Source organism: Seriola dumerili, unplaced genomic scaffold, assembly GCF_002260705.1.
Source record: "Seriola dumerili isolate Sdu_G_001 unplaced genomic scaffold, Sdu_1.0 BDQW01000301.1, whole genome shotgun sequence".
NCBI classification, from domain to species: domain Eukaryota; kingdom Metazoa; phylum Chordata; class Actinopteri; order Carangiformes; family Carangidae; genus Seriola; species Seriola dumerili.
The window spans coordinates 732,997-758,011 of record NW_019174556.1 but is presented as its reverse complement, the minus strand read 5'-3'; the positions used below and the strand labels follow the sequence as shown (position 1 = coordinate 758,011).

The window sequence follows — 25,015 nt, the reverse complement described above, 5'->3', positions numbered from 1 at the left end:
AGTGTGAACACGACCATTTGTGATTTTACTTGCACAGATTGACAAAATGAGATAGAATTAGTCTAAATTAGTGAGCTTTAGAGGAGCCTTCAGACAGAGCCAGGTTAGCTCTTTCCCTCTATTTCAAAAGAAGACAATTCCTTTAAGGAAAATCTGTGTAGGACCACAGTGTTAGCGAAGGGGAATTTTGATGAATGACCTGGGTGTCATTATCCACACAAACTCTGATTGCAATCTGGCCACTACTTGTCAAGATATCTTGCCCCAAAAGGTCAGACAGATTGACCCTGACAAGCCAGCTGACATCCCCATACTTAGCCCCTGCTGCTGCTACTACTACAGGGACAAAAAACACTAAAACAGAGAGTATAACATCCAGAATCACGAGTGTTTGAGACCGGGCATCTTCAGCCGGTCTCAAATTTACATCTTCCAAGTCCATCTGCTGGCACTTCCACCCAATCAACCCCGGTTATGATTTATTACACTTCTGGCAAACTAACAACATGAAAGTTTGGCAGTGAAGGGGCATCTTACCTTGGAGTCACGCTGTGTGAAACTAAAAGGAGGGTTTATCTTCCTGTTAATGGCGTCAGTGGTGTCAGTTAACCACAGCAGGATCACACAGTAGTTTACTAGTCACACACACCAACACAACAAGGAGGCGAGTCCACACCCTTGGTTTTTCGAACCGGGTTTCAAGGAGACTCCAGCTGCTTCCCTGAAAAATGTGGAAAACTCGATTTCACTCTATAACTACAGCTGATACAGACATTTTGATCAGACGTTTCGTTCCCCTCCGTTATCTTCTAACTCTCAGTTTGTACCATCTGAGTGGAGCCGTGAAGCTGTGAGATAACACACAGAGCATAAAATATACAGAAGAGAATAAAACTTCAGTCTTTCTACCTTTTTAATATATCTAACCTCTTTTCATAATGAAGGATGAAGTGAAAATCATGCAAATGTGGATAAAGTCAGTTTGACTTAAAGGACAAAATAATCTCCCAGGGAACATGACAGACACACAGAATTATTCACAGTAAGAGCCTTTATCACATAGGTGTCTGTGGTGTAAATCCTACTGTATAGTGCATGAAACACATCACAACCTGTGGTCCAAAATCATCACTCACAGCCTGTTTGTGAATTGAAGGGTGAATGGTGGCTGAACTGCAGAGCCACTTGTTCAATTAATTAAAGAATTTTCCGATTAAAGAAAGTAAAGAAATTTTGATAACACCTAATATTACAGGTGTGTCATTTACAAAATGATTCTCTTAAAAGAAAAATTCAATTGTATGCATGGCTATGAAAACATTTAATTTTTTTTTCAACCTTCGTAAGCTGATTTAACAAAGACGAAAAAGAAAAAACATTGATGCTTCCTTACTCCAATTTCTTCCTATTCGTAAACAATGTGCTTGTCTTTGATTTCAAATGTAATTAATTATTAATTCAACTTGATTTAAATTATTTATTTATAGGCTTCTTTTATCATCTTTTTGTAAACTGTCAAGCATTTTCACAGTGGTTTTGAAAAGTGCATAAAATGTTACTCACCGTAAACTGACTGTAAAAGACTCAACCAATTCATAAATAATTCATTTTGAATATACCAGTCGAACACTCTCTATCCTCGCATTAATTATGACCAAAGTAGGCAGTTCTTTTTTTCCAGGATAATTCTTGGACATTTTTTGGTAACTATCAAATATCACAGAACCATAAAATAAAACAATACAGATGAGGGAATGTTTTGGTTTGACTGTATTCAGGACCAGAATACAGAATTTCTAGAAGATATACACACACACACACACACACACACACACACACACACACACACACACACACACACACACACACACACACACACACTGTAGTGATAAACAGATTTTAGCCATACACTCAAACATTTGGAAAAGCCTGAGGTGTTGAGCAGCTTTGATTTGACCTAAAAGCAAAGAAAGTGATTTTTGTATTTTTTTAGTTTTGGCTGCTTCCATCACTTCTATAAGCTGCCGACTGAGCCCTGAGAGTGGCAAGCTGCTGTGGAGTGGAGATAAGGCTCCACCTGCCAGCCATGCCTATCACCGTGTTTGTGTGTTTGAGTATGTGTTTGTCTGAGCTTCTGAGTGTGTTTGCATGTGTGTGCCGGTCCCAGTCCCGCCAAGATAAGTGGCTCTCAGGAACCCAACCATAAAATCTGAGCTACACTAAACACCCAACAGAGATCAAGTCAGACGGTACAAAGGAAAAAATACATATTATTTTCAGGAGAGAGTAGAGAAAGAAAAGATGAACAGAAAGGTCATTCCTCCCCAGCAGCAATAGAATTACCCGGCAGCTCTCTACTGTGTGCTGCCGTTAATTAAAGGAGTGCGACTGAGGTCAGTGGAAGGCCACGTGGAAAAATTAAAACCACACCCAAATTTTCATTATTGACATATCTGATAATCATGAGAAGCTTTCTTTATCTTTATAACTTTGAGAATCATAATCATGAGAAAGAAAAAAATTGTAGCTGATAATCATCTGAATTATTAGAAACTGACATTGACCTTTAACATATGAATCTGATATCTATGATTTGGTATCTCATAATTGTGTGGAAACCTTCTCATAATATCTCAAAATGATATACTAAATATAATATATATATATATATCATTATATATATTAACATATAAATATAATTATATTCTCCTGCGTATGATTTATTATTTGATATGAATTACTGCAGTATCTGATAATTATGACTTAGTAGTTCATAATCATGAGAAACTGTCGTACAATTGAGATGAGACAGTAAGAGATAATATTTTGCAATAATAAGATACAAAGTCATAATTATGATAAACTTTCTCATACTTATGACTTTGTATTTGATCTTTTGTTATCCATCATTAAGTTTCTGATAGTTATCATTTAGTATCAAACCTTTTCATTATTATCGTTTTGGGTCTCATAATTAAGACTAATGGAAAATTGACATATAATTCCATAATTATGAAAAGGTTCTTCGAATTATGACTTAGTATCTCAATATTAAAACCCTGATCATTATAACTTAGTATGTCACGTTATCTCATGATTATGGCACTGAGTCATAATCATGAAAAAAAGTTCCTTACAATGAAGCGAAAAACATGGGAAAAAAAAAAAAAAAGAATGTGGGGAGTTTGTTTCTCTCCTCATTTTAACACAGGCAACTGATACAGTAATTCACTAACACAGTCTACCATACATGTTCCGAATTTTCCTCTTTTAAAAACCCCTTTCTATGTTTTACACGGACAGAGAAAGACATAATCGTATTTCACTTTACACAAAGAGTCCACTCATAAACAACACATGATCATCTTTGTTTGTGTCTAATAAAGTCTGTCCCTCTCTTCTGAAGAGAGGATCAGCATTCACACACCATCCCTTACACAAGCACCCGAACGGACACGACAACATCTCTACTTACATTCTGCTGATAGAAACTCTTTGCTCTTGGTGCAGCTCTCCATTTCTCACTCTTTCTGAGAAAATGACAGGAAGTGTAATAGGAAGTGCAGTGTTGACTTGCCTCGTATTGTGTGAGTGTGCCTCGTTGCTTTGGGCGTCTGCCTCTATATGAATTATGAGCATATTCTCAGGGCTTCTTAAACTCTACCAAAGGCTACTCTGATGGGCAGTGATGGAGTATGAATGAGCGTGTTTGTTTAAGAGGAGGACGGAGACTCCACAAGCCACAAGTCATGCCTGTGATCTTATGAAGATGTGTGTGTCAGTGTACGCGTGTGTGTGTGTGTGTGATCTTATGTTGCAACCATGTCAAGAGCAGCACTGACTAAACTGTTCATCCTCGTGATCCTCACCTTCATCATCTGCCTCCCAGAATTCTTCACATTATACAGAGGTGGGTCATCCAATGTCAGTCTGTGTTTATTTGTGTGTTTTTTTTTTTGTTTATGTCCACGTGTGGACTATGTCCTTACTATCAGTTCACAACCTTTTGAGGCATTGAAAATGAGGAGCTGTTTGCTTTATGTTTTGTTCAAACTTTGTTCAAGTTCTTGCAAAAGCCAACCTTAAAAAGAACTAAACTTTATTCTGTTGAGTCACTTTGTCTTGTTTCTTCCTCTCACTCTGCTTCGACCTTTTCTTTTTTCTTGTTTCTGAGATAAAAATCAGACTCAAATATAGTTCCGTACAACACTGAATGACAGCAGCTTTGAAAATGTTTCCGTATTGTGTTGCCTTGAAAAGCTTGTTCTCTTTTTGAGAACAACATGCTTTACCCTTTGTACTTGTGCACGTGTTTGCCTTCAATGGTTTTGCTTTTTGTCTTTCCCTCTCTGCTTTCCCCTTTCTGCCTCACGCCTTCAGATATAAACTGGAGGCAACAACTTCCATTTTGAGACTTTCCACTGATTTTTGAGCCTTTTGATGTCTCTCCACTTAAAGCCCGCTCTTACTGAGAAATCTGACTTTTCTCTTGTTCATTCTCTTTATCCTTTTAGTATCAAAAGTTAACTTCTTCTGTCTGCCCTACCGACCCTGTGAGCGAGGCAATCAGGTGAGGAAGGGGGCGAATGGCAAGATCGGGGATGCTGAAATTAAGAGAACGGATATGTGTGACCCTTCTCAGGCTGAGGAGCGAGGAAAGTGGGAGCAGGCCTGCACACAAGGGAATCAAAGCAACATGACAGATCCTGTATCGGACTCCGAAAGTGGGCATGACGATTCAGAAAAGAGCTGGTTCATGTGTCAAACAGATATGGACATGGCAGAATTGCACAACATCAACTCATCATCAGGTATTGCGCAACTAACGTTAAAGATAAGTCGTTGTTTTTAGTGATACTAGTGGCATGGTTCTATGGACGACAATGTCGGTCGCTTGTCCAGCTCACTACTTTGTCCGGACATTCATGGTCCCCAGACAATGAATCCTAAAGACATTTCTGGGTAAATTGTGATGACTTTTGTGATCCCCTGACTTTTCATGTAGCAACATCATCAGGTCAGAGTTTAAATTTGTCTGATACTTATTACTAAATACTTGCAAAACCAATGACATTTCCCAACAATCAACCAATGGCTGGTTCCATTTTGGTTACAGCTCCTGGTCTGCAAAATACTCACACTCACATTCATCTGATAATCATCATCAGCAGATTAGATCAGCTGAAACTAATGTAACAAGAAAAATAACAAGTTTGTCTTCTGTGGTTACTGTGCTCTCTGCAGCTGGTGTCTGTATTAAGCCAAAGATAGTTTGTAAGTGAACACCACTGTACAACCACGAGAGAACTGTATGTTTTTGTAGTGTATTTTGAGTGGTGACACCTTTGCAGAGAAATAATGCTGTTCACCTCACATCAATTTTCAGCACATTAATTGTGCATTATTTCTGGAAAGGCGTACCCAGGTGCATGCAATCAATCCTGATGCATGAACAGCTGTGTTCAATTCAGTTCATGCTATTCCAATAGCAGACTGTCGCTGAAGCGTCAGTAGAAGCGTGAGCCCTCAACCTCAGTGGTATCTGGCATACGTAAAAAGTATCATTATGCTAAAGGGCAAAGAAAACTGGCTAATCTCCGTTCACTGCAACAGACCTCACTCACATGTGTCTCCTTCTCTGTTGGACCAATGAACTGTCTGGAGTTAATAAAACTGATTTCATTTATGGCTATGCTATCCGGCTATCCCTTGAGCTTCTGGTGTTCATAAAGACTTCAGGATCAAACCTGAAAACATTGCTACCCCAGCTGCGCTTTCCACTAACTACACATTCTCCCATACCTCCCTATGTCCGGCTGAGGAAGTGGGACCGGTCTCCTAATTTCCAACAAATGCACATTCACTCAACTGTTGCCTCCAAACAAATACTCTTCCTTCAAGTACCATGCTGTTATCTGTTATGGTGCATTCAAACAGGTTAAGGTAACTTAACTACTTCTACTTAGATCTTATCTAAGTGTATGGAGAGGGTGGTTTTTAACTATACAACATCAGAAAAGTCAGACCTTACTTGACTCAGTATGCCACCCAGCTCTTGGTCCAGGCCATGCTTATCTCTTGCCTCAACTACTGCAATGCCTTTCTGGCAGTCCCCCGATTTGTGCACAGTGAAACCCTTGCAAATGGTCCAGAAAGTGGCAGTGCATCTGCGCTGATCATCCCACTCCGCTACTCATCAACCTACACTGGCTACCCATGGCTGCCCGAATCAAATTCAAGTGACTAATGCTTGCCTTCAGAGTAACTACTGGGTCTGCACCCATCTATTTGAACTCTTTAAAGATCCAGTACACTTACATCACTAAATAATTATGAAGGTACAAACAGGGGAGCATGGTAGAAGACATAGCCTATGTTTTTTTCACAACAGCTTTGAAATAGGTCAAACCACATGTGGCACACTTAATCAAAAGACAAACAAAATATAACCTGTGACGACACTGAAATGACTGTAAAAAGTAAGAGAACAATAGCCCATTATTTCATAGCCCACTGTCTAAAAAGATATACATAACTAAAGTCATTTTTGTAAATAACTATTTTTCAAAATATAATGATAATAAATAATAATCAATTTTCTATCTATCTAGCCACACCTGAAAAGGTACATCTGGAAGTGACAGTAGAGCTTCAACTCAGTGATGCAGAGACCCTGAATCTCACCTTGTATGGCCACAGTAATGACAGCTCCTTAGACCTCCACACACCTGAGGAGCAAGAGGAAGAGGAGGATAAGAGGAAGGGTGATGAAGGACAGAAGGCATTTTACTGCTGTCTCCCTGTCCTGCCCACCTCAGAGGCAGCCAATCAAAGCCGCTGTCTCCTTTGGCTCGCCAATCAAACAGTTTCGACTGCAACAGCAAAGGAAAAGCTGCCATGGAAACGGACACAGAGAGGTTGGTGTCAGGATGAGAGAGCAGAGCCTCTTTGTTCCCCATGTGGTCAGTGTGGCTTCATTTTAAGATTAGAGAGGAGAGGAGACAAGAAGAGACAAGGAAATAGGCCACTCAGTTTTCATTTAGGTGAAAGTGATTCAGTCTCATTCAAACCCACAATGGAATCATTTTTTTCAATAGAAAGAATTTCTCTCAATTCTTCTTCTGTACTCCAATTTCAGCTTTGTTTCTCTTTCTGTCTGTGTACTGTATGATCGGTCACACTTTCCGAGAGTTACAGTACATCTTAATCTACTGTATCTCCAAGGCTGTATTGATTTTGGCTTTTTTCTCTTTCTAGTCGGCTCTCCAACACTCCTCCATGCTTAAAGCTATGACTAAGTCATATTTTCCAGTGTACACAAAGAAAGCTGGAAATCCATCTCACTTTATTTTTTGCCCCATCTCCACCACACTTTTCCATTTACTCTTTTTCTTTTTCTGCTCTTTGTCAGCACTTACTCTTCACCTCGTAGTATTATTTCTCTTTTCTCTTATTTCTGTCTCTTGTCTATCTCCTTATGCACAGTATCCTGTACTTATTTTTCTCCCATCGCTTGCTTACCAATTATATCCCTTTCTATGTATCTGTTGTGTTTGGATAAGAATTTCAAATCATTTTCAAATCTCATGAGGAGAACAGGTCAGTGCTGAGACAATTACTTGATTAATCGATTAATTTTCATAATGAATAGATTGCTAAAGTCACTCTTCAAGCAAAACTGCCAAACATTTGCATTTATATAATTTTAAGTTAATATCTTTGGGTTTGGGACCAGACAAAACAAATAACTTGAAGGGTGTTTGAAGAATATTCAAGCTCCTTTTTCAGCTCTGGATAATTGTGAGACATTTCTATAGTTTTCTCACATTGTATAGAATAAATGATAAATCGTTTACATAAAAATCATTAATGAATCCCTCTCTATCCTCCAGATGAGTGGTGGTGCATATTCAGGGTGCTCTGGTTGGTTCTGCTGTGTGTGGTGCTCCTGACTATAGTTACAACTGTGCTCGGGCAGATCTACTTGGACAAACGCTCATGCAGTAAGACACAGAGAAACACATGATATTTGTGTTGATACTTGATCTTTGGAAGTTGACCTGAAATTTTTTTTTTGTTCTTTGTCAGAAAAGCCCACGAAGAGCCCTGTTTGCAACCTTACTGGTCAGCAGTTCAAGGGTAAATTTCCTGAGTTTTAATTTCTTAAACACACTTTTCTACTCTACTTCACACTTTTCCTTATGCCTCCCTTTTTTTAACAGTATGTGTACACGCATTATAAACCCAGGGTCACATGTTCTCACTTCTCTCTAAGTTATTCTTACACCCTGTTATCCAATAGCAAATTATGTCAGTGAAAATGCATTTGAATTTACACACAAGGTGAACTGACAATCTTCTACTGCAGTGGTTTATGAGTCAATTAGCATCTAGAATAAAATCAAACTTCCTTCTATTTATTTTGATGTACATGCAGTCTAAAACACATTCCTGATAGTCATATTAATCACGTATCACTGTATCAGACCATATTGTGTTCATCTGAAAATCAGCTCACTTTTCAGCACAGAGCAGATAAGACCACAAAGACAATTATGAAGATAAACTGGATTTTACAGTCTGAGTCTGTTTCTCAGAACAGAATTATGTGTAATAACGAAGACGTCCAATATACTGTATGTTTCTGATGATGTTTCAACTAGATGGAAAGAAGCACACAGAAATCATCACTCCCAAGGGTAAATAACTGTGGTAAATTGTACAATAATTCTCCATAAATATATAGTTGAAGACATTCTAATGGCCTGTTATTGACCAATAGGGGAAGACCTTCACTTCTATCGGTCCCGGCTTTGGTCAGGTTAGTTCTTAAATGTATACATACAGTTTGGAAGAACATGATTTGATCTGTTGTTTCAGTCCTTTGCTTCTTTTTTTTCTCCAATGGACAGAACTGTCACCCATTGAAGAAGCGGACTCTCAGGGTAGGGAATCATACATACACACGCATCCATCAGACCAGATGCAGATGAAATCTGTGAGTTTCTGTGTTAATAGTCTTCATGTGCATTTTTCAGAGGACTTAGAAACCCTGCTGGATGGAAATATCGACCACTGCTACACTGGTAAATGCACTACAACAATCATATGAGCTGACTGAGGCTACTTGGAGTGTGTATTTTTGTTTCCATTGAGGACCACAATGAGAACTCTCCAGTGTTGGAGGAAGTACTCAGACTGTTTTACTATACTACAGAGCAGAAATACTCTGGCACAAGTGAAAGTCCTGCATTCATCTGCGATCAGGCAATACTCAGATACACTAGATTCAGAGTAAAATGGAACCTATAGAGACAGTGATAGTGATAGAGCGTGATAGACAGTAATACATACATGATTGAAATAATAATGTGGCACTAGACCGGACCCTTAAGGAAGTTAGTGCATTTGTCACAAAGTTTGCCGGCACATTAATGCCATTCAATTTGAATCCAAAACACCACTCCAAAATTACCCGCATGCAAGCTATAGGGCGAGTCAAATCACACAATAAAGCTTGCATTTGATAGGGCTACTAAAAAAACCCACAAGAAAAAACAAAAGTTGAATAAAAACACAAAAAAGGCTCATACAACTGACTCAGTAAAAAGTACACTACAATCTCATGATGAAACTGTGAAAAACTGTTGGTTTTTCCACAGTTTGTTATTTGAACACTAAACAGAAGCACATTGAAATGCCAAAAGAAAACATTGCATGCAATGTCAAAAATAAAGCAACATGTACCTTGCTAGACTGGAACACAGATTCCCTCCGAGTCAGAGACATGCAGGTGACTGGAAGATAAAGGACCATAGATTAATGATACCAAGGGCAATGTGTCGTGGCTGATGTGGATAAGAAACCACAAGTGTTAGTCCCTCGCCCAACATGAAGAATCTAAAAGTACAAATATTTCAGTTTCAGTTAATATTATGAACCAAGTGTAAAATTTCTTGGGGCTACAGCTTAATGGTCTTAAACACAAACTCTTAAAAAGGTGCCTACCAGATCAAACACCAAACAAAGGGGTGTGTAGCTTCTCAGGTGTGTCTCAAAGCAGGAAGTATAACCTAGGTGAGATCCCGCCCCTTTGGATAGACGCTGCCCTTTGCCTGGGTCCTAGTGCTAGACCCTGTTACCTTCCCCTAGTAAAAATTCTAAAGTATGAGCATCAAAATATTACTACTATTAGGCTACTACTACTACTACTACTAATAATAACAATAATAATAATCATAATAAAAATAATAAACTATATTACAATATTATATTTTAATTATTGATGCATTAGTGTGTGGGGATGACTTTAATGTTGCAGCAGGCAAAGGTGGGGCCAATTTGAACTACTTCATGTACTGCTGCTGAGTCTATAAAAATGCATTTTATTAGAGCTCATTATATTTTGTATTAATATTCAAAATCTGCAAAGTTACTCATAACTAAGGCTAAATAAATGCACTGGAGTAAAAAGTACAATATTCCCTGTGAAATATTGTGAAGCAGAGGTGTAAAATGAATTACAGTGCTTCCATCCTCACTTTTTGAGGATACTATATCTGGTCCCTGTTTTAGTGCAGATGATACTTAATATTCAGAGTTTAGAAGATAATCATCATGGGTAAAGTCTGAATTAATTTACTGTAGCAGGCAATCTAATGTACCTCAAGCTATGAATTAAGATATGCTGCCTCCTGGCCTTTTTCAACATCATCTAACTCCAGTCTGTTTATTACATTTTCTATCTCGTCTATCTTTAGCAAATCTGCATCATCGTGGCCATCCATCCACCTCGTCCCTCACAGAGGAGCAGCCAGTGGAGCGGAGCACAGAAATGGACCTAAAGTGAAAAATAAAAATGACTGCATCACTTACTGGCCACCTTTATGTTGAAAATAAAAACATCTGAGACACATGAAAGATGGTTAAACTGTTTATTTTCAACATGTCATCCTCAAACAGTCTTAGGGCATTTTATTAGAGGGCAGTCTAAACACATTAGTAAACTGTCCAAAGTTAAATAAATGACTTTTGCTCCCAAAATATTTTCCAGATCACATTACAAATCATTTTATATTCTAAGGCAGAAGCGCGGCTGATAAACAATCTTACCCCATCTTGCAGTAGCTGCGAGGAGCCAAAACATTATGACAGGACTGACTAATATTTTCTTTGCCTAATAACTTTCTTGCCTGTATCAGTGTATTTCTAAAGGGGGGGGGGGGTAAAGAAGGGGAAGAGAGAGGTCTAAATAACTGCTGGCTGGAAGGTAAGAGTCAATTTAACACTGGATATTCAAAAAACAGATGCACTGTGAGCACCTCAGGACTGCTGCTGAAAATCCACCAGTTGTCAAGCGGAAAATGGTTGATATATTTACCTCTGAGGATCAAAGAGTATGTAAATCTAGTGATCCTGGTAAAACAATATTAAAAGCCTTTATTCCAGAGGGCAAGAAAAAGTTTAAACACACTACATGTTTTGGCTACTGCCTTCTTCAAGGTGGGAAATGTACTTATTTGCTTTTTCCCAAAGAAATGTCAAACTACTTTTTATGAGTGTACACAAGAGGGGAGAAGGAGAACAAAATGTTTCCTAATTCAAAGTATTTTCTGTTCAAATCAAACTAGATAAGAGTGAAATATAAGGTAGTGTCGCTTCATATAATTTAACGTAAAAAAAAAAACAAAATGAAAAAGAAACAACAAAGATTGTGGTGTATCATCATTAATACTGGCGTTTTGTCTCAGTCGAGATTTCAGAACAATTCAGCAAAACATACATTTCATTAGTGTTATTCAAAGTTCTTTCTGTTAAAATTACAAGGAGTGCAAAGAAAGCTTAATATACATTAATGAAGAATCCCTTCAACACAATCAGTTATCATGTTTTGTTTTTGGTTCAGTATTTTGGAAATGTTAGAGAAACATCTTTGTTTGTCAGACAGAATGAGTCACAGCTGAAACTGATTCAGCTCTGGACAATGTTTGGTTCCTCAAAGCAAAAATATCAAACAGAGACAGAATAACATTCAGAGATACAAGGTGGAAGAAACACACATACAACCTGCATGTGGCTCATTACCACATGTATCTGTTCATTAAATTGTTATCTTCAAGATTATATTCTGCATATCTAAACATCTTCTGCCTGTTGCTGCGGCACTTAATGTTGATATAAGCGTGTAATCTGGAATAATCTAATCTCTATAAGTCACTGTACAACAATAGATATATTAAGACAAGCGGGTGAGCAGGTGGCACGTGTGTGTGTGTGTGTTAGTGCTGTGTCTGTGCAGCTGGGTCTGTGGTGGGTCGGCAGTGTTGGCTCTGGATGTGGGAGATCTGCAGGACGGGAAGCAGCAGCTGAAATGCATTCTGGATGTAGTTGGTACTGTTGGAGCCCTGTAGACAGGAAACCCATCATCATTATCATCATCATCATAATCATCATCATCATTTCCCACATGGAAAAGCATAATTTAACATATTTAGGGATTGGTGGGTATTTAAAAAAAAAAAAAAAACACTATGTGCAGCCTAAATATATTGGACATTATCAACCGAACAGGAGGAGTACAAAGAATAGAACAGATTAGTATTCTCCACGACAGCAGAAAATTGTATCAAAGGATAACATACAGTACACTAGTAAAGAATAATGCTTTTTGAATTAAAGCATAAAACATTTAAACATGAAATAAAATTCTGTGGAGCACTATTTGTGGCTCCGTTTTTGAAATGTAAAATGCTGATTGCACTCTTAGTGTAATTTAACTTCCTGGTGTTTAAAATCTATTTTGAATGTCTTTTGTTTTTTCCTCATTTATTCTAATATATCTTAAAACATCTCGCGCATGTTTGTTCCCCATTAACAAGTTAAATGTGATCAATCATCACACCGCTCGCAATGATCAACACATTTCTAACAGTGATCAGACTGAGACTGCTGCGTCATTAGTTTCATTTATCACAAATTGAGATACATATATAATTAGGATTGTTTCAGGCAAAAATCTGCGTATCTCACCTCTAGCAGCACACTGTCTACCAGTGGATTCAACTCCTCTGCTTTCTTCTGGCCCTGAGAGACAGAAAATGAGAGATGAGAGACAGGAAAAAGCGGTGAGATAAACATAAATACTTTAATGGGAAAAACACACCAAAAACTACAAATATTAAAGGATAAGGCAGGCTATATTTTACATTTCCTTACAGTTGACAAACTCCAGGTAAGAAAACAACTGACAATTGTCATAAGTAGGAAGTAGCTTATTCCCTCATTATATTCCAAAACACATAAATGAGCCACACTTTCACTACGTGATATTTTCTTTTGTTGCATATTGCTGGAAGATGGTGGATATTTTCCTTCATTGCCATAGAAGAGTACCCTGTCGCTATTTCACCAGCCAACAAGTTACTTGAGTAACAATGGATGAAATGTGAAAAAAACAAACAATGGCAACAATAACTGACTTAATGGGAATAGAGTTTTTTATTTAACCAGTGCATTTAAGAGTTTTCTTCACAGTGCTTTACAGAGTGGGTAAAACACATCCTATATATACAATAAGGCTGGATCTTTGTTGGTGAAGATAGATGGCCAGCTTCTAAAAGACGCTGCAACTCTAACATAGAAAAGTCCTTTTGTATGTATATTGTTTATGTTGAGTCACTCTCACATATATTACTCTGCCGAGTAAACAATCACGATTGTACCAAATGTATATTAATCTGCAGGTGAAAACAGTCCCTTTCCTCTTCCTCCTTCATGATAACTGTACGGGGGGTGAATTTTTATATAACTGCATGATTGTGACACATGGGTGAGCACATGCTTGCCAAAAACCAGCATTCACTGCTTTCATTTTGGGATTAGCTGGGAGTTAGGCAGAGTCAGGCACTGCCAAGATGGCAACAGTGGAGTAGCCCACTCTGAGCTTCAAAACTGCTCTACAGAAACCTATGGGTGACGTCACTCAGGCTACATCGATCTTTATAGAGTCTAAGGCTAAAAACTACGGTGTCCTGCTATTTTAGGAAATTACTTTTTTCTTTACAGTCAAAGTGAAACAACAGTTCGACCATCCTCAGCTTCTGTTATCTTATATTTTTTTCTCAGTGAAACTAAATATGTGGGTGGGTAATAATTGTATCTTCAAATAGAATCCTTGAGATTTGTTTGGATCACTTAAAAATTGACAGTGCTTAGCAAACCTGGAGAAATACACAGCTATAGAGTGTCTGCCTCCACCCAAACCTCCCTCACCTGCACTGACAGATCAGGAGGTGGGAGGCGAGGGAGAAATTCATAAATAAGACCTCAGCCGCATTCTTTGGAAATGTTAACAAGGTTTTTGCTGACTGAGATCCAAATACACACTTGCTACTAAAATATTGCTCTGCCAGCTGCTGCGACCCATGAGCTAATCGACAAACGTGGCTTTATGTGGTGGTTGTCAAAAATAAATCACATTTGATTGAATAAATGGATGAATAAATGAATGATTAAAACGTCCCTGAGTTCAAGGTGAGTCATTATTTATAATTAAATATTTTTATGTTTCACAGGAAGAGAAAAGAGGGGGAATCTCTCATCTCATTAAAAATATTTTTTTTATTTTGGCATATAACATGACAACTATTAACACAGGGACAGGGACAGGGACATGGGATTACAAGCAATATAAACTTTTGATTTTTCTCTATAGCATAACGTTTTTAAATATTTGTGTCTTCAGTATAACAAATGGGCTTAAGACTGGGAGCCTCAGACAGGGCTGTGTAATGAAAGACAGACCAACAAATTGTTTGGATTTCCTGGGACACTTAAACACACTACTATTCACAAACAAACACAAGCACAGTCCCTTTCACCTACCCCAACCAGAAGCATAGTGTCCGAGAACTTCCTGGCCAAACACTCCACCTCCTTACACATGGCACATGTCAGCCTGGGAAAAAAAATATGGAGATTATACCAAAACTTGGTTCTCCCAGTGTAGTGCTCCTAATACATGCCCACACATATATACAAACACACACACCTAGCGAGGATGTGTGCCTGGTCTCTGGCTGGTTTCTCTAACTCCTGGCCGTGGAGGATGAGCTCTGCCACCTTGTGGAGCTGCTCGATACTGCGAGCCGTCACTTCTGCCAGACTGCCTACTGATGACAGGTAGACAACCTGGAGAATGGGAGATGAACCCACACACACACACACACACACACACACACACACACACACACACACACACACACACAAAATCAGTATATCTAATCAAATGCTGTGACAGGGCAGGGAATAAGGAGTTTAAGTTAAAAAAAAAAATCACATAACACACTGTTGAGTTGACCTCACCTCTACAGATCTGGGGTCGTTCTCTTTCTCCTTCTTTTCCTCCTCTTCTCCCTTCATCTCCTCCACCTGCTCCTCTCCATCTCTCTTCTTCTCCTCCTTTTTGTTCACTACAGACGAGGCCTCTCCTCCCGGCTGGTCCTGCGTTTCCCCGCCAACTGTCTCCGTAGTGACAGGCTGTTCCACCTCGTTCACCCAATCATGGGCCCTCATCCGAGCCTGGAGATGCATAATTACTACCCATCAGCTCTGCATGGTGAGAGATCATCATCCTGATGTATGCTAATTATATGCGTCTACACGATTATATGCTAATGTAGGTTCTATATAAGTGAATTTGATTATGCAGTAGGACTTCAAAGGTGATAACTTTTATATGACTTCCAAGACCGCAGCAGGAGAGGGGAGCTGTCGAAGTGGTGTGTGTGTGTGTGTGTGTGTGTGTGTGTGTGTGTGTGTGTGTGTGTGTGTGTGTGTGTGTGTATGTATATGAGAATCACCTTGTTGAGTTTGTCTGGTGTGGCAGCAACGTGAAGCTCAAACAGCAGCTCAGTGAGAACACTCACAAACTCCTCTCCATCAGCAGCTGGCAGAAACACACAAACACACACATATACAAAGATAAAAGCTTGTCATGTTAGCATACTTCTACTCACACATTGTTTGTTATAGCCATAGATGCATTTAGTGTAAAATTATAACAGATTTGTACCACATGCCATTAATGCTTTGATATCCCCCATGCTGAGTTTATAATATTAATATTTCTGTGTGCCTTCAGCTAACAGCACAACAGAGATTTGGTGAAACATGAACTTGTGCAAATTAATGCAAACTCCTGCATCTAAATTACAAGTAGAGAATGATCATGCAGGTTTAATGTCTTCATCTGATAGATTGTGTCTGTTGTTGTTTTTTTTTTTGTAATCAGTGATGTGATGTGAAGGTGTCGTTGGCCCCTGAACACCAACACTGGATCAGGCACCGTGTGAAACCCTCCAGGTGAAAAGAAACCCGCTGGCTTTGAACTCTGCACGACTGTGACATCGCCCGAAGCACCTGCCACGCAGTAAAAGTTTACATGTTGCTTTTAAAATGTAAAGTGACAAGCGGCTGGTGAGATATGATGGAAACCAAAATTTTAAGTGACAAAGCATCCCCTCAACACTGGATTTCACTTTGGTAGAACATTTTCTACTTCCTTAGCAGATACCAGAGATCTGGAACCTAACGCCTCCAACACTGCCTCCCATAGGCATCCAAGGTTTTCTAGGCTTTTGCAAACAGGAAAAATTATTTCTGTATACTCAGAGACTTAGGGTTTCTTCCCAACATAAGGAAAATGAGATGAGTCTTTGGGCAGTTTAAAATTCTGTGTTGAGACTCGGCTTCTCCTATTAAGTGTCCAAACCGAATCCCTGCTGGCTGTAAGGCTGTTGTTCTGCTCCTGACTCTGATTTTTGTATCACTATATAGTGAAACAGACAGAGACTGACATGTGATTTGTTGTTGTCATCATCTAAGATTTCTATTTAATTTCTGGTTAACTCATTTAGTGGCTGGAATATTCACCTTCTTGTCATGTTTGTTATAAATGTATCATTTTGAAATGTTGGGGAAGATATTGCAGTTTATAAATCAACCGCTCCTGGATAATAATTTTCAGCCCCTAAGGTACCTGTCATCAGGCAGGATTGTCTTGTTTCTCTGGCTGGTTAGATGAGCAGGAGTTAGACTGTATGTGACAGTCTGAGACAGATGGCTAGCAGCACAGTCAACTATTTTTTTGGCTTGTAGTTTTCTATTTGTTTTGGCCTTCAGAAAAGTGTGTACTGTTCATCTTAATAAGCTGTCAGCAAAGTCAAGCTGCATATCATCATCTACTTCCTGTAAAATCTGCATCACTGGTTGTGATAGTGATAGAGTGGGGTAGATGCTTGAAACAACCTACCTGCCAAGTGCTCTGCTCTGCTCACAATTAATGTAATATGTGATTATAGCATAATGTTGACAAAAAACAATAAAGTCAGCTAAAAGCCCAGATATGGATACAGTATAAAACTAAAGGGAAAATTCAACCAAAGTGAAATGTCAGTTTTGATCTCAAACTTCTGATCCAGTGTCAGAACTTGAACGTGTCCCTCTGCAAGAGTTTAAGCAGAAAATGATAATGAGGCCAACTGATCCCGGGTCAGTGTTCAGGGACCACCTGTTCCTCCAGCAGGTCTGGTTATTTGGTCTGGGTCACTCACATAGGGGGGTAGAAGAGTGTAATTGGGAACTTAGATCACCATTATCCTTCGTCTGTCCTCCTTCTCCTTCTCCTTCTCCTTCTCCCTCTCCTTCCTCCTCCTCCTCTTCCTCTTGCTTGATGAAAATATCCTTGATTAAAATCAGCTCCTTCTTCACCTCCTCCTGCTGCTCTTCAACCAGGGACGACAGGAATGCTTGAACCTAAGAGCAGATATATGCAACTTAATGAACACTATTTTAAACAGACTGTTTGGGCAAAGTACTCTGTATTCCTCACACTGGTGCCTTACCTTGGCCTCACTCTCATTGGACAAGATCTCCAGGGCCTCGAGGTGTGACAAGCCCTGGTAGTCGTCAAACAGAATACCATAGTGAGCTGTGGGTGCACTGATGGGCTGGTTGCTCAGACGTGCGCGCTCCTTCTCCTTGGCTTCCTTCAACATCTGAAAAATCACAGTAAAACTGTAATATAACACTGCAGCACAGCTGTCATTAAGAGATATTACAGAATGTGTATTTCCACTGAAAAGCACCAACTTATTCTGTCCACACAGACACACAATACACAAGTTTTAAATTATTTATCTGACAGGAGGAGATGTATTGTTTTTATTGTCTGAGACTGTAAGTGGGTTGTGTGTGTCAAAGTCTGCATACCTGACTTAGTGATGCAGTCTTCTGCATCAGGGTCTTGGTCTTTTTGAAACCCGGGTCACTCTCAGCAAGAACAGTCATGGTCTTTTTTCCAATGAACTCCAAGGCATCCAGACCTCCACTGATCACTGACTTACCCTTCGATAGACAAAAATAATGGGACATACATGAATAAAACTAATTACTAGAATTACATAATACATACAGAAATACATAAACAATTGAATCCAAAATTATGAGATACTGAATCAACATGTGGACTTGGGGACTACTGCTGTGTCCAAAATCACTCCCTTGTTTACTCACTCACTACTCTCTACATAAGAGACACTCAGTTCGTAGTTCTGTAGTGAGCAGCAAATTGAGATTTTGACACTTCATCATCATTTTGTGTCACCATGGGAGCAGTGCCCCCCGACTGTACTTTTCATTATAAAGCACTTCATTGTGTGATTAGCAGAAATAAGCAGAAAGTAGTGTAGCTACAGTATATGTCATGGGCACTACTTTTTTTGTTCCATTGTGGGAGTAAGTTTCACACAGTAAATATAGTGATTTCAAACACAGCCTAATTTAGTAAGCTAGTAAACATTTTGACATACAAATTTTCAATTTTGAGTTGCTGTCTCAGAATTTTGGCTTTTAGTCACCATAGTAACTTATTACTATGCCACCAGTTCACTTGAACATTCTGTTGCTATAGCGACCACTGCTAGCAACATTCCACAGCAGTCGCTGTTCATTTTTACATCCAGCATTTTTCCCTTTTATCTATCCCCACATGGCCGAGTTGGAACATGTTCTATAGACACATCTGTGATTTCTGTGATTTGTAAATTTGACATTATTAAGTTAGTGGGTTTTTTCGTAGTGAACCACTATTCTAGTTGTCTGAAGCTAATGTGTTGCTACATTACAGCATTCAAGGTAACTGTTAATTTAATATCGGGCTAACTGTTAATGCTCTTTTACATGTTTGTACTCTGACATGAGGAACAATACAACTACTTTTACAGCTAGTCAGTTGAATTGTGAATCCATTTTTCTTGTTACAACATTAATTCATTTTTACAGTGAAAACTACAAATCTTAAACTTTTACTAGAAGCATGTTTAGCTCACTGCATAGCTATGAACCTACAAGCATAGTAAGGGCAGAAGAAGAGGCATCATATACAGTATATTAGAAAGTCAAAGTTTTGTGTGTGTGTGTGTGTGTGTGTGTGTGTGTGTGTGTGTGTGTGTGTGTGTGTAGTCACTCACTGTGTTCTGCACAGCATGTGTGATTGTAGAGAAAACACCTCTGCTAGAAGCTGCTGCAATCACAGAAGAAGACTCCCCTGAACTGGACAAGTCAGCCTCTCCACTCTCTCCTCCTTCATCTCTCTTCACCTCTGCCCCCTCCTCCTCTTCTCGCACCTCCTCTCCTACTGAGGTCCTGTGGAGACGCAGAGCCTCTCCTGCCTTCACCTTTACTGAGGTCAGGCTATGACCTGCACATGGACACACACAAAGTTAAACACTCACAGAGAATGGGGAGAAAGTGGAATCTACAAGAAAGAAAAGGAAAAAATGGCTTGATGAGGAAAGTTGACATGGAGGAACAGAAATAAGAGCAGAAGACGTACCCACTGTGGAGGTGGCACTAGTCAGAAGAGATTTTCCCCATGAACTCCAACCTCCCCAGCCTTTGTCTCTCTCCTCAAGTGACCTCTGTCCACACAAACACACACATATACATTAACTATATCCATTTGAAAACATGACTCTTGTATGCATGATTTGAAAAAGACAAGGAGATACTGCATTAGCTGCTAACTCAGGCCAGGCTGATGTATTGGTCAATGTTAGCTTCTTGGAGATAAGTTGGTGTAAGTGAATATGTCAACCTATCTGTAACAGGACATTGTACTGGAGAAATGCCAAATGCATGTTTGAGGTAATCTAGGTCTCTCTATAAAATTTCTTTTTATAATTTTCCTTATGAGAAATGTGTGTTTATGTAAAAGAACTGATACTGAATTATATGTAATTATCAGATTATAATATCAAATATCAATATCAGTATTGGCCTCAGAAATCCCAAATTGAAGATTATAGTATGCACTGTATGTCAAGAAAATATAATCAAAACTCAACAAGTAGGTAGAAACTAGTGCTACAAACCTCTGCATCCTCCTCTGCAGCCTCTGTGTCTGGCTCCAGGCTCACTGGTTGGTCACATTCTACCACCTGATCCTCAGCGACACGCTCTAGTTGGTCAGTCTGGCCCTGTGAAATGTCAGTCGCGGTGGTGGGGTCCTCTGTGGTCATCTCCTCGGTGGACTGTGGGGGGCTGAAACTCTCAGGGATCAAAGGAGGCTGCAGAGGGGCTGAGGGTGGTGCAGGGGCTGCTGGGACATCCTCGCAGGAGCCGGATTCAGTGTGGGGGGGTTGGTCAGGTGGGTGGGTGGTGTCTGCAGAGGGGTCTGCATCAGAGGGGGCAGCCTGGGACATGGTGATCTGTAAGAGGAGAGGAGATCTTTGGTTGTGTTCTGGTATATGATGATTACCCAACACCTTACATTAGTTTTCAGTTGCTTTTGGCTTAATTTCATTTTCATAACTGAGTTTCTTTTAGGACTGCAGCTGATGATTATTTGGTAGAAAATATTGAAAAAAATCTCCATCACATTTCTATTGCGCCTAAGGTGGTCTCTTCAGATGCCTTGTTTTGTCCAAATATCACTCCACAAAATCCCCAGATTTTCAGTTTATAATGTTAAAATGATCAGATTCTCACACTGTAGACGCAGAAACCAGGGCATTTTTGATATTGTTTTCTTGATAATTGACTGAAATTTTGATCCTCTGAATCATGATTAATTTTTTGTCAGTCAAATTTTCAATTAATCAACTGACTATTAGCTCTAATTTCAATGTGCAAAACTCTTAACGCAAAGCACACAACTGCCCTTCTTAACATTAAAACAGCAAAACGCTAGATCACATACTTTAGACTGCAGCCACCTCATATTGGCACAAAGTTCAAATAAAATCACTAAATCAATTCAGCATTTCTCATTATTCACACAGCATTACCCAGGTGACCACCATTGCAACATCACTTACTTCACCCCCCCTGGTATATATATTTGTTTTATTTTCTTTGCTTTCTAAATGTTGTAATGTATTTAGTTTCCGTTGGTGTAGTGTAAAATATGGTTTACGGTTTTATGCCTTCTGGCATTACAATATTACTTTAGTGAAGTCGAGTGAAGTCAATTTCTATCTATATTGCGCCAAATCACAACAGAAGTTATCTCAAGGCAATATTAGACGATTACAGTTACAGCTGTTTTAATGTCTGGTGACTAAAAGTACACACTTTGTGGTAGATAGAGAGAAATTGTAAACTGATGCAATGAATTATAATAAGTCATTATTTAAAACTTTATTGAGACACTTTAAATGTTGCATGGTAAGTGAGATTAATGAGACAAAAACTTACAAAAAATGTGTTAAGTTTTGCACTTTGAAACTGCTGTGTGAACTGAGTCAGAGAAATCATAAGATACTGTACTACACCACACCACCTGTTGTCATTTCATCTTCAATGTCACCATCTACTGGTGGTTTGCTGTACATGTTTTCATATGATTACTGCCATCCTCTTGTTTTCTATCACTGTTGAGTTTGTTTATGGCTGTTTCCTGGCAGCAAATTGTCAAATTGTTGTCTCTGACGCACTGTATGTATAAGATGGTAAATAAATATTTGTCCAGAAAAAGAGAAAAGATACATTGCAACAGCCTGGAAATACAAGGTCGAATAAGTAGCCTATAATGTAACTATTTTCTTTTATTCTGGAGCAGAATAATACTTAAAATGTTACATTTGATGCATTAACTGCGATGACAGCCTGTGGTGACAAACATATGTATGTAGCATAGTAACTCCCAAATAAATTCATCATTAAATCAATCACTACGAGCTTTTTCCACAAAGCCTCCTGTACTTCTTTTAACACCATGATTTGAAATAGTAGCAGCCTGACAACATACAGAACAATATACGGCGGACAGTCAACAAAGACCACTGTTCTATTTCAAAGCGATATGACAATTAGGCTATTATTCAGAGGATTGTTATCATTTTGACGAGTTTCACAGACACATTCTCAGCACTGCAGCGTATTCGTGAAAACTTCATTTTCAGCTAGTTGCAGATTTGTGTCTTTCTGTTGTCACAGTGAAAGAAAACTTACAAAGCTCAAAGACAGTTTTGTTTTTATGAAAGTGACAGTGCAACTCACCCGTTTGGTGCCAGCTAGCGGCTCCTCTTCCGCCCCGCCACGTCGGCAGGCCGGTAGGTGACTGCACCAAAGAGTAACAACCGGCAAAATGAATCCCTGCCACAGGTCTACTGGACAGTAAACCAACACAGTTCAATCCGCTAAGCAAGCCAATTAATACAGCAGCTAATTTAACTAAAAAGTGCAATTCCTATGGAGGTAGATTTGCCTCAGTATTATTTGTGTGAATAGATTGACAAGCCGTGTGTAAATGTGTAATCTGTAAATATAAAACACCTTCCACAGATCTAAAAAGTAAATGTGTAAACTCACAAAAATATAAAACGGATCTGCAAATACACAAACGAATCCCACCTATAAAACGTATCTGTGTATACATTCAATTCATTTACAAATAAATGAAAAACATTTGTGAATATCTTCCAAACATTTACAACTTTCAGAAAGGCATTTGTGAATCAATTTTCTATTTGTGAGGCAAAAAAAGCATTTGTGGATCTCAATAGCTTGTGGATTTGCAGTTTACACAGTTTTTTGCAAAAAAAAAGAAAAGAAAAAGAAAAAAGAAAAGTACATCAATACATTCTCACGCTAAATGTTACTTGAAATATGATATCTGCCATTCTCTTCTATCATTTAGGAATATTATGTTGTAAGGGTACAAATACACGCAGTTTATTTTTATGTCTGTCTGTTTTGTGTCATGTACATATGGAAATTAAATATCTATATTGTATTATTTTGTATGTACCTTATCGATTCATTGATTAATATTTTGCATTTATAACCTGAATCTGTAAAGTAACTAAAGTCGTAGAAAAACTTCAAAATTTGCCTTTGAATTGAAATGTAGTAAAAGTATAAAGTAGTATAAAATGCAAAATACTCTAATAAAGTACAAGTACCTCAGAATTGTACTTTCGTGCAGTAATTGAGTAAATAATATCGTGAGCAGATGCTTTCCCTTCAGTTTCACCCTCATGGCCTTTTTTAAATGCTTATTGTAAGTACAAGTTCGTTAGATTAGGAGAACGATAATCACAATACAACTACTAGATACTTCGTTAACGTCTATGGCCAAATCACGTTGGCACTTGCCATAAAAAATCGTTAAATTCAAGTGTGTCTGACCGTGTTCACGCTGTCCAGCCTCTCGAAGGATTACGGGGAAACGGGAAGTGAGCAAGAGTGAGTCATCTCGCTTCGCCTGGACACTGATGTCTGACTAAGAAATACAGTAAATCTAGTTCAGAGTCGCGGCACGTCGAGTCAAAAGGCTCGACAACAGGAGTATATAGTATATAACTGTAGAAAAACAGCGAAAAAACACAATATTTCATGGATTTTGTGATATTCTAATTTGCAATTTTTAGAAGAAACCAATACGGCGGCTCGTTGGTCTAGGGGTATGATTCTCGCTTAGGGTGCGAGAGGTCCCGGGTTCAAATCCCGGACGAGCCCACTTTTTCTTCCTGTGACACATATAGGTGGGGTACCGATGAAATAAACCAAATAATTGAGGCAGCCACGTACATGGCGCCTACACAAAACACACGAAGGCCACATCTAACTATAGTTTCTCATAACAAATCATCTGCCGAAATACATAGTGACGAAGTGGGAAGTGGGGTCTTTCAAAAGGCTGTTCGCTGTACTTTATTACTCAAATTTATAACGGGGAAGATCATTATTCTAACTGTGTTTGTGTGCGTTGTGTAGGAGTGGTGGAGGGAGTATTAAGAGTAAAGTAAAAAAGTAGCAACAGCCAACCACAGTATAAAAATACTCCATTAGGCTAGAGATATGAGTTCCACATCAACATCACCAACAAATTTACGCATGTAAAATAGCGGCAAAATTGACAATATGTATCAAAAGTAAGAATACTCATTGTGCAATTGATCCTTTGTATTTATGTATATTGTTGTAATTGTGCGTAATTATGCGTTGAATATCAAGCATAACTTAAATATTGTCAAATATAAACTTGTACTGTTTGTACTTTAATTTAAAAAAAATGTTATCCTTTACAAGATTATGATGTATTTAAATTCCTATTCTACTGCTACTACTAGTTCTATTGCTGTAAAATAAATGTGGTGGAATAAAACATACAATATTTCCTTCTGAAATGAAGTAGAAGTAGCATAAAATAGAAACACTCAAGTAAAGCACAAGTACTTCTGTGAAGTATAAGTACTTAAATAAATTTACTTAGTTACATTTCATTACTAACAAATTCGATAACCGCTTCAGAACAACCACACACACAATTGAAGACACAGCACTCCATTCTGCAAATATTGCCAATAAGTTTATTAAGTGGTATGAATATTCTGTTTTAAAATAAATGCAAAATTGCAGATAAACCTGTACAGTTACATATTCACAGTTTAACATGTTCCCTTTGAATAGCCAACATTTAGATTAAAAAGAGATAGGGTTTATTATAGAC

The 25,015-nt window shown here is 38.6% G+C and overlaps 2 protein-coding genes and 1 non-coding gene across 5 annotated transcripts; 2 read left to right on the top strand and 1 right to left on the bottom strand.

Moving 5' to 3' along the window:
• The first annotated feature begins 3,578 nt into the window (after nt 1-3,578).
• On the top strand, nt 3,579-10,923 carry LOC111231455. Of its 2 annotated transcripts, XM_022758549.1 has the most exons (10): nt 3,579-3,910; nt 4,515-4,811; nt 6,612-6,917; nt 7,893-8,003; nt 8,089-8,139; nt 8,664-8,699; nt 8,783-8,821; nt 8,913-8,945; nt 9,039-9,086; nt 10,761-10,923. In XM_022758549.1, the coding sequence occupies exons 1-10, from the start codon at nt 3,823-3,825 to the stop codon at nt 10,847-10,849; spliced, it is 1,098 nt and encodes a 365-aa protein (XP_022614270.1). In that variant the 5' UTR covers nt 3,579-3,822; the 3' UTR covers nt 10,850-10,923. The 2 variants fall into 2 exon arrangements, with proteins under 2 accessions (XP_022614270.1, XP_022614271.1); XM_022758550.1 differs by lacking the exon at nt 6,612-6,917.
• fam114a1 (family with sequence similarity 114 member A1) lies at nt 10,921-22,626 on the bottom strand. 2 transcript variants are annotated; one of them, XM_022758547.1, is made up of 13 exons: nt 22,561-22,626; nt 20,433-20,768; nt 19,895-19,979; nt 19,530-19,759; nt 18,271-18,405; nt 17,904-18,056; nt 17,613-17,814; nt 15,861-15,946; nt 15,364-15,579; nt 15,050-15,189; nt 14,884-14,956; nt 13,030-13,083; nt 10,921-12,404 (listed from the first exon to the last, which is right to left on the bottom strand). In XM_022758547.1, the coding sequence occupies exons 2-13, from the start codon at nt 20,760-20,762 to the stop codon at nt 12,279-12,281; spliced, it is 1,830 nt and encodes a 609-aa protein (XP_022614268.1). In that variant the 5' UTR covers nt 20,763-20,768; nt 22,561-22,626; the 3' UTR covers nt 10,921-12,278. The 2 variants fall into 2 exon arrangements, with proteins under 2 accessions (XP_022614268.1, XP_022614269.1); XM_022758548.1 differs by having other exon boundaries at nt 17,652-17,814.
• Nucleotides 22,627-23,949: 1,323 nt separating this feature from the next.
• On the top strand, nt 23,950-24,021 carry trnap-agg. Its single transcript has one exon. It is a non-coding gene; the product is annotated as a tRNA-Pro (tRNA).
• Nucleotides 24,022-25,015: the final 994 nt, after the last annotated feature.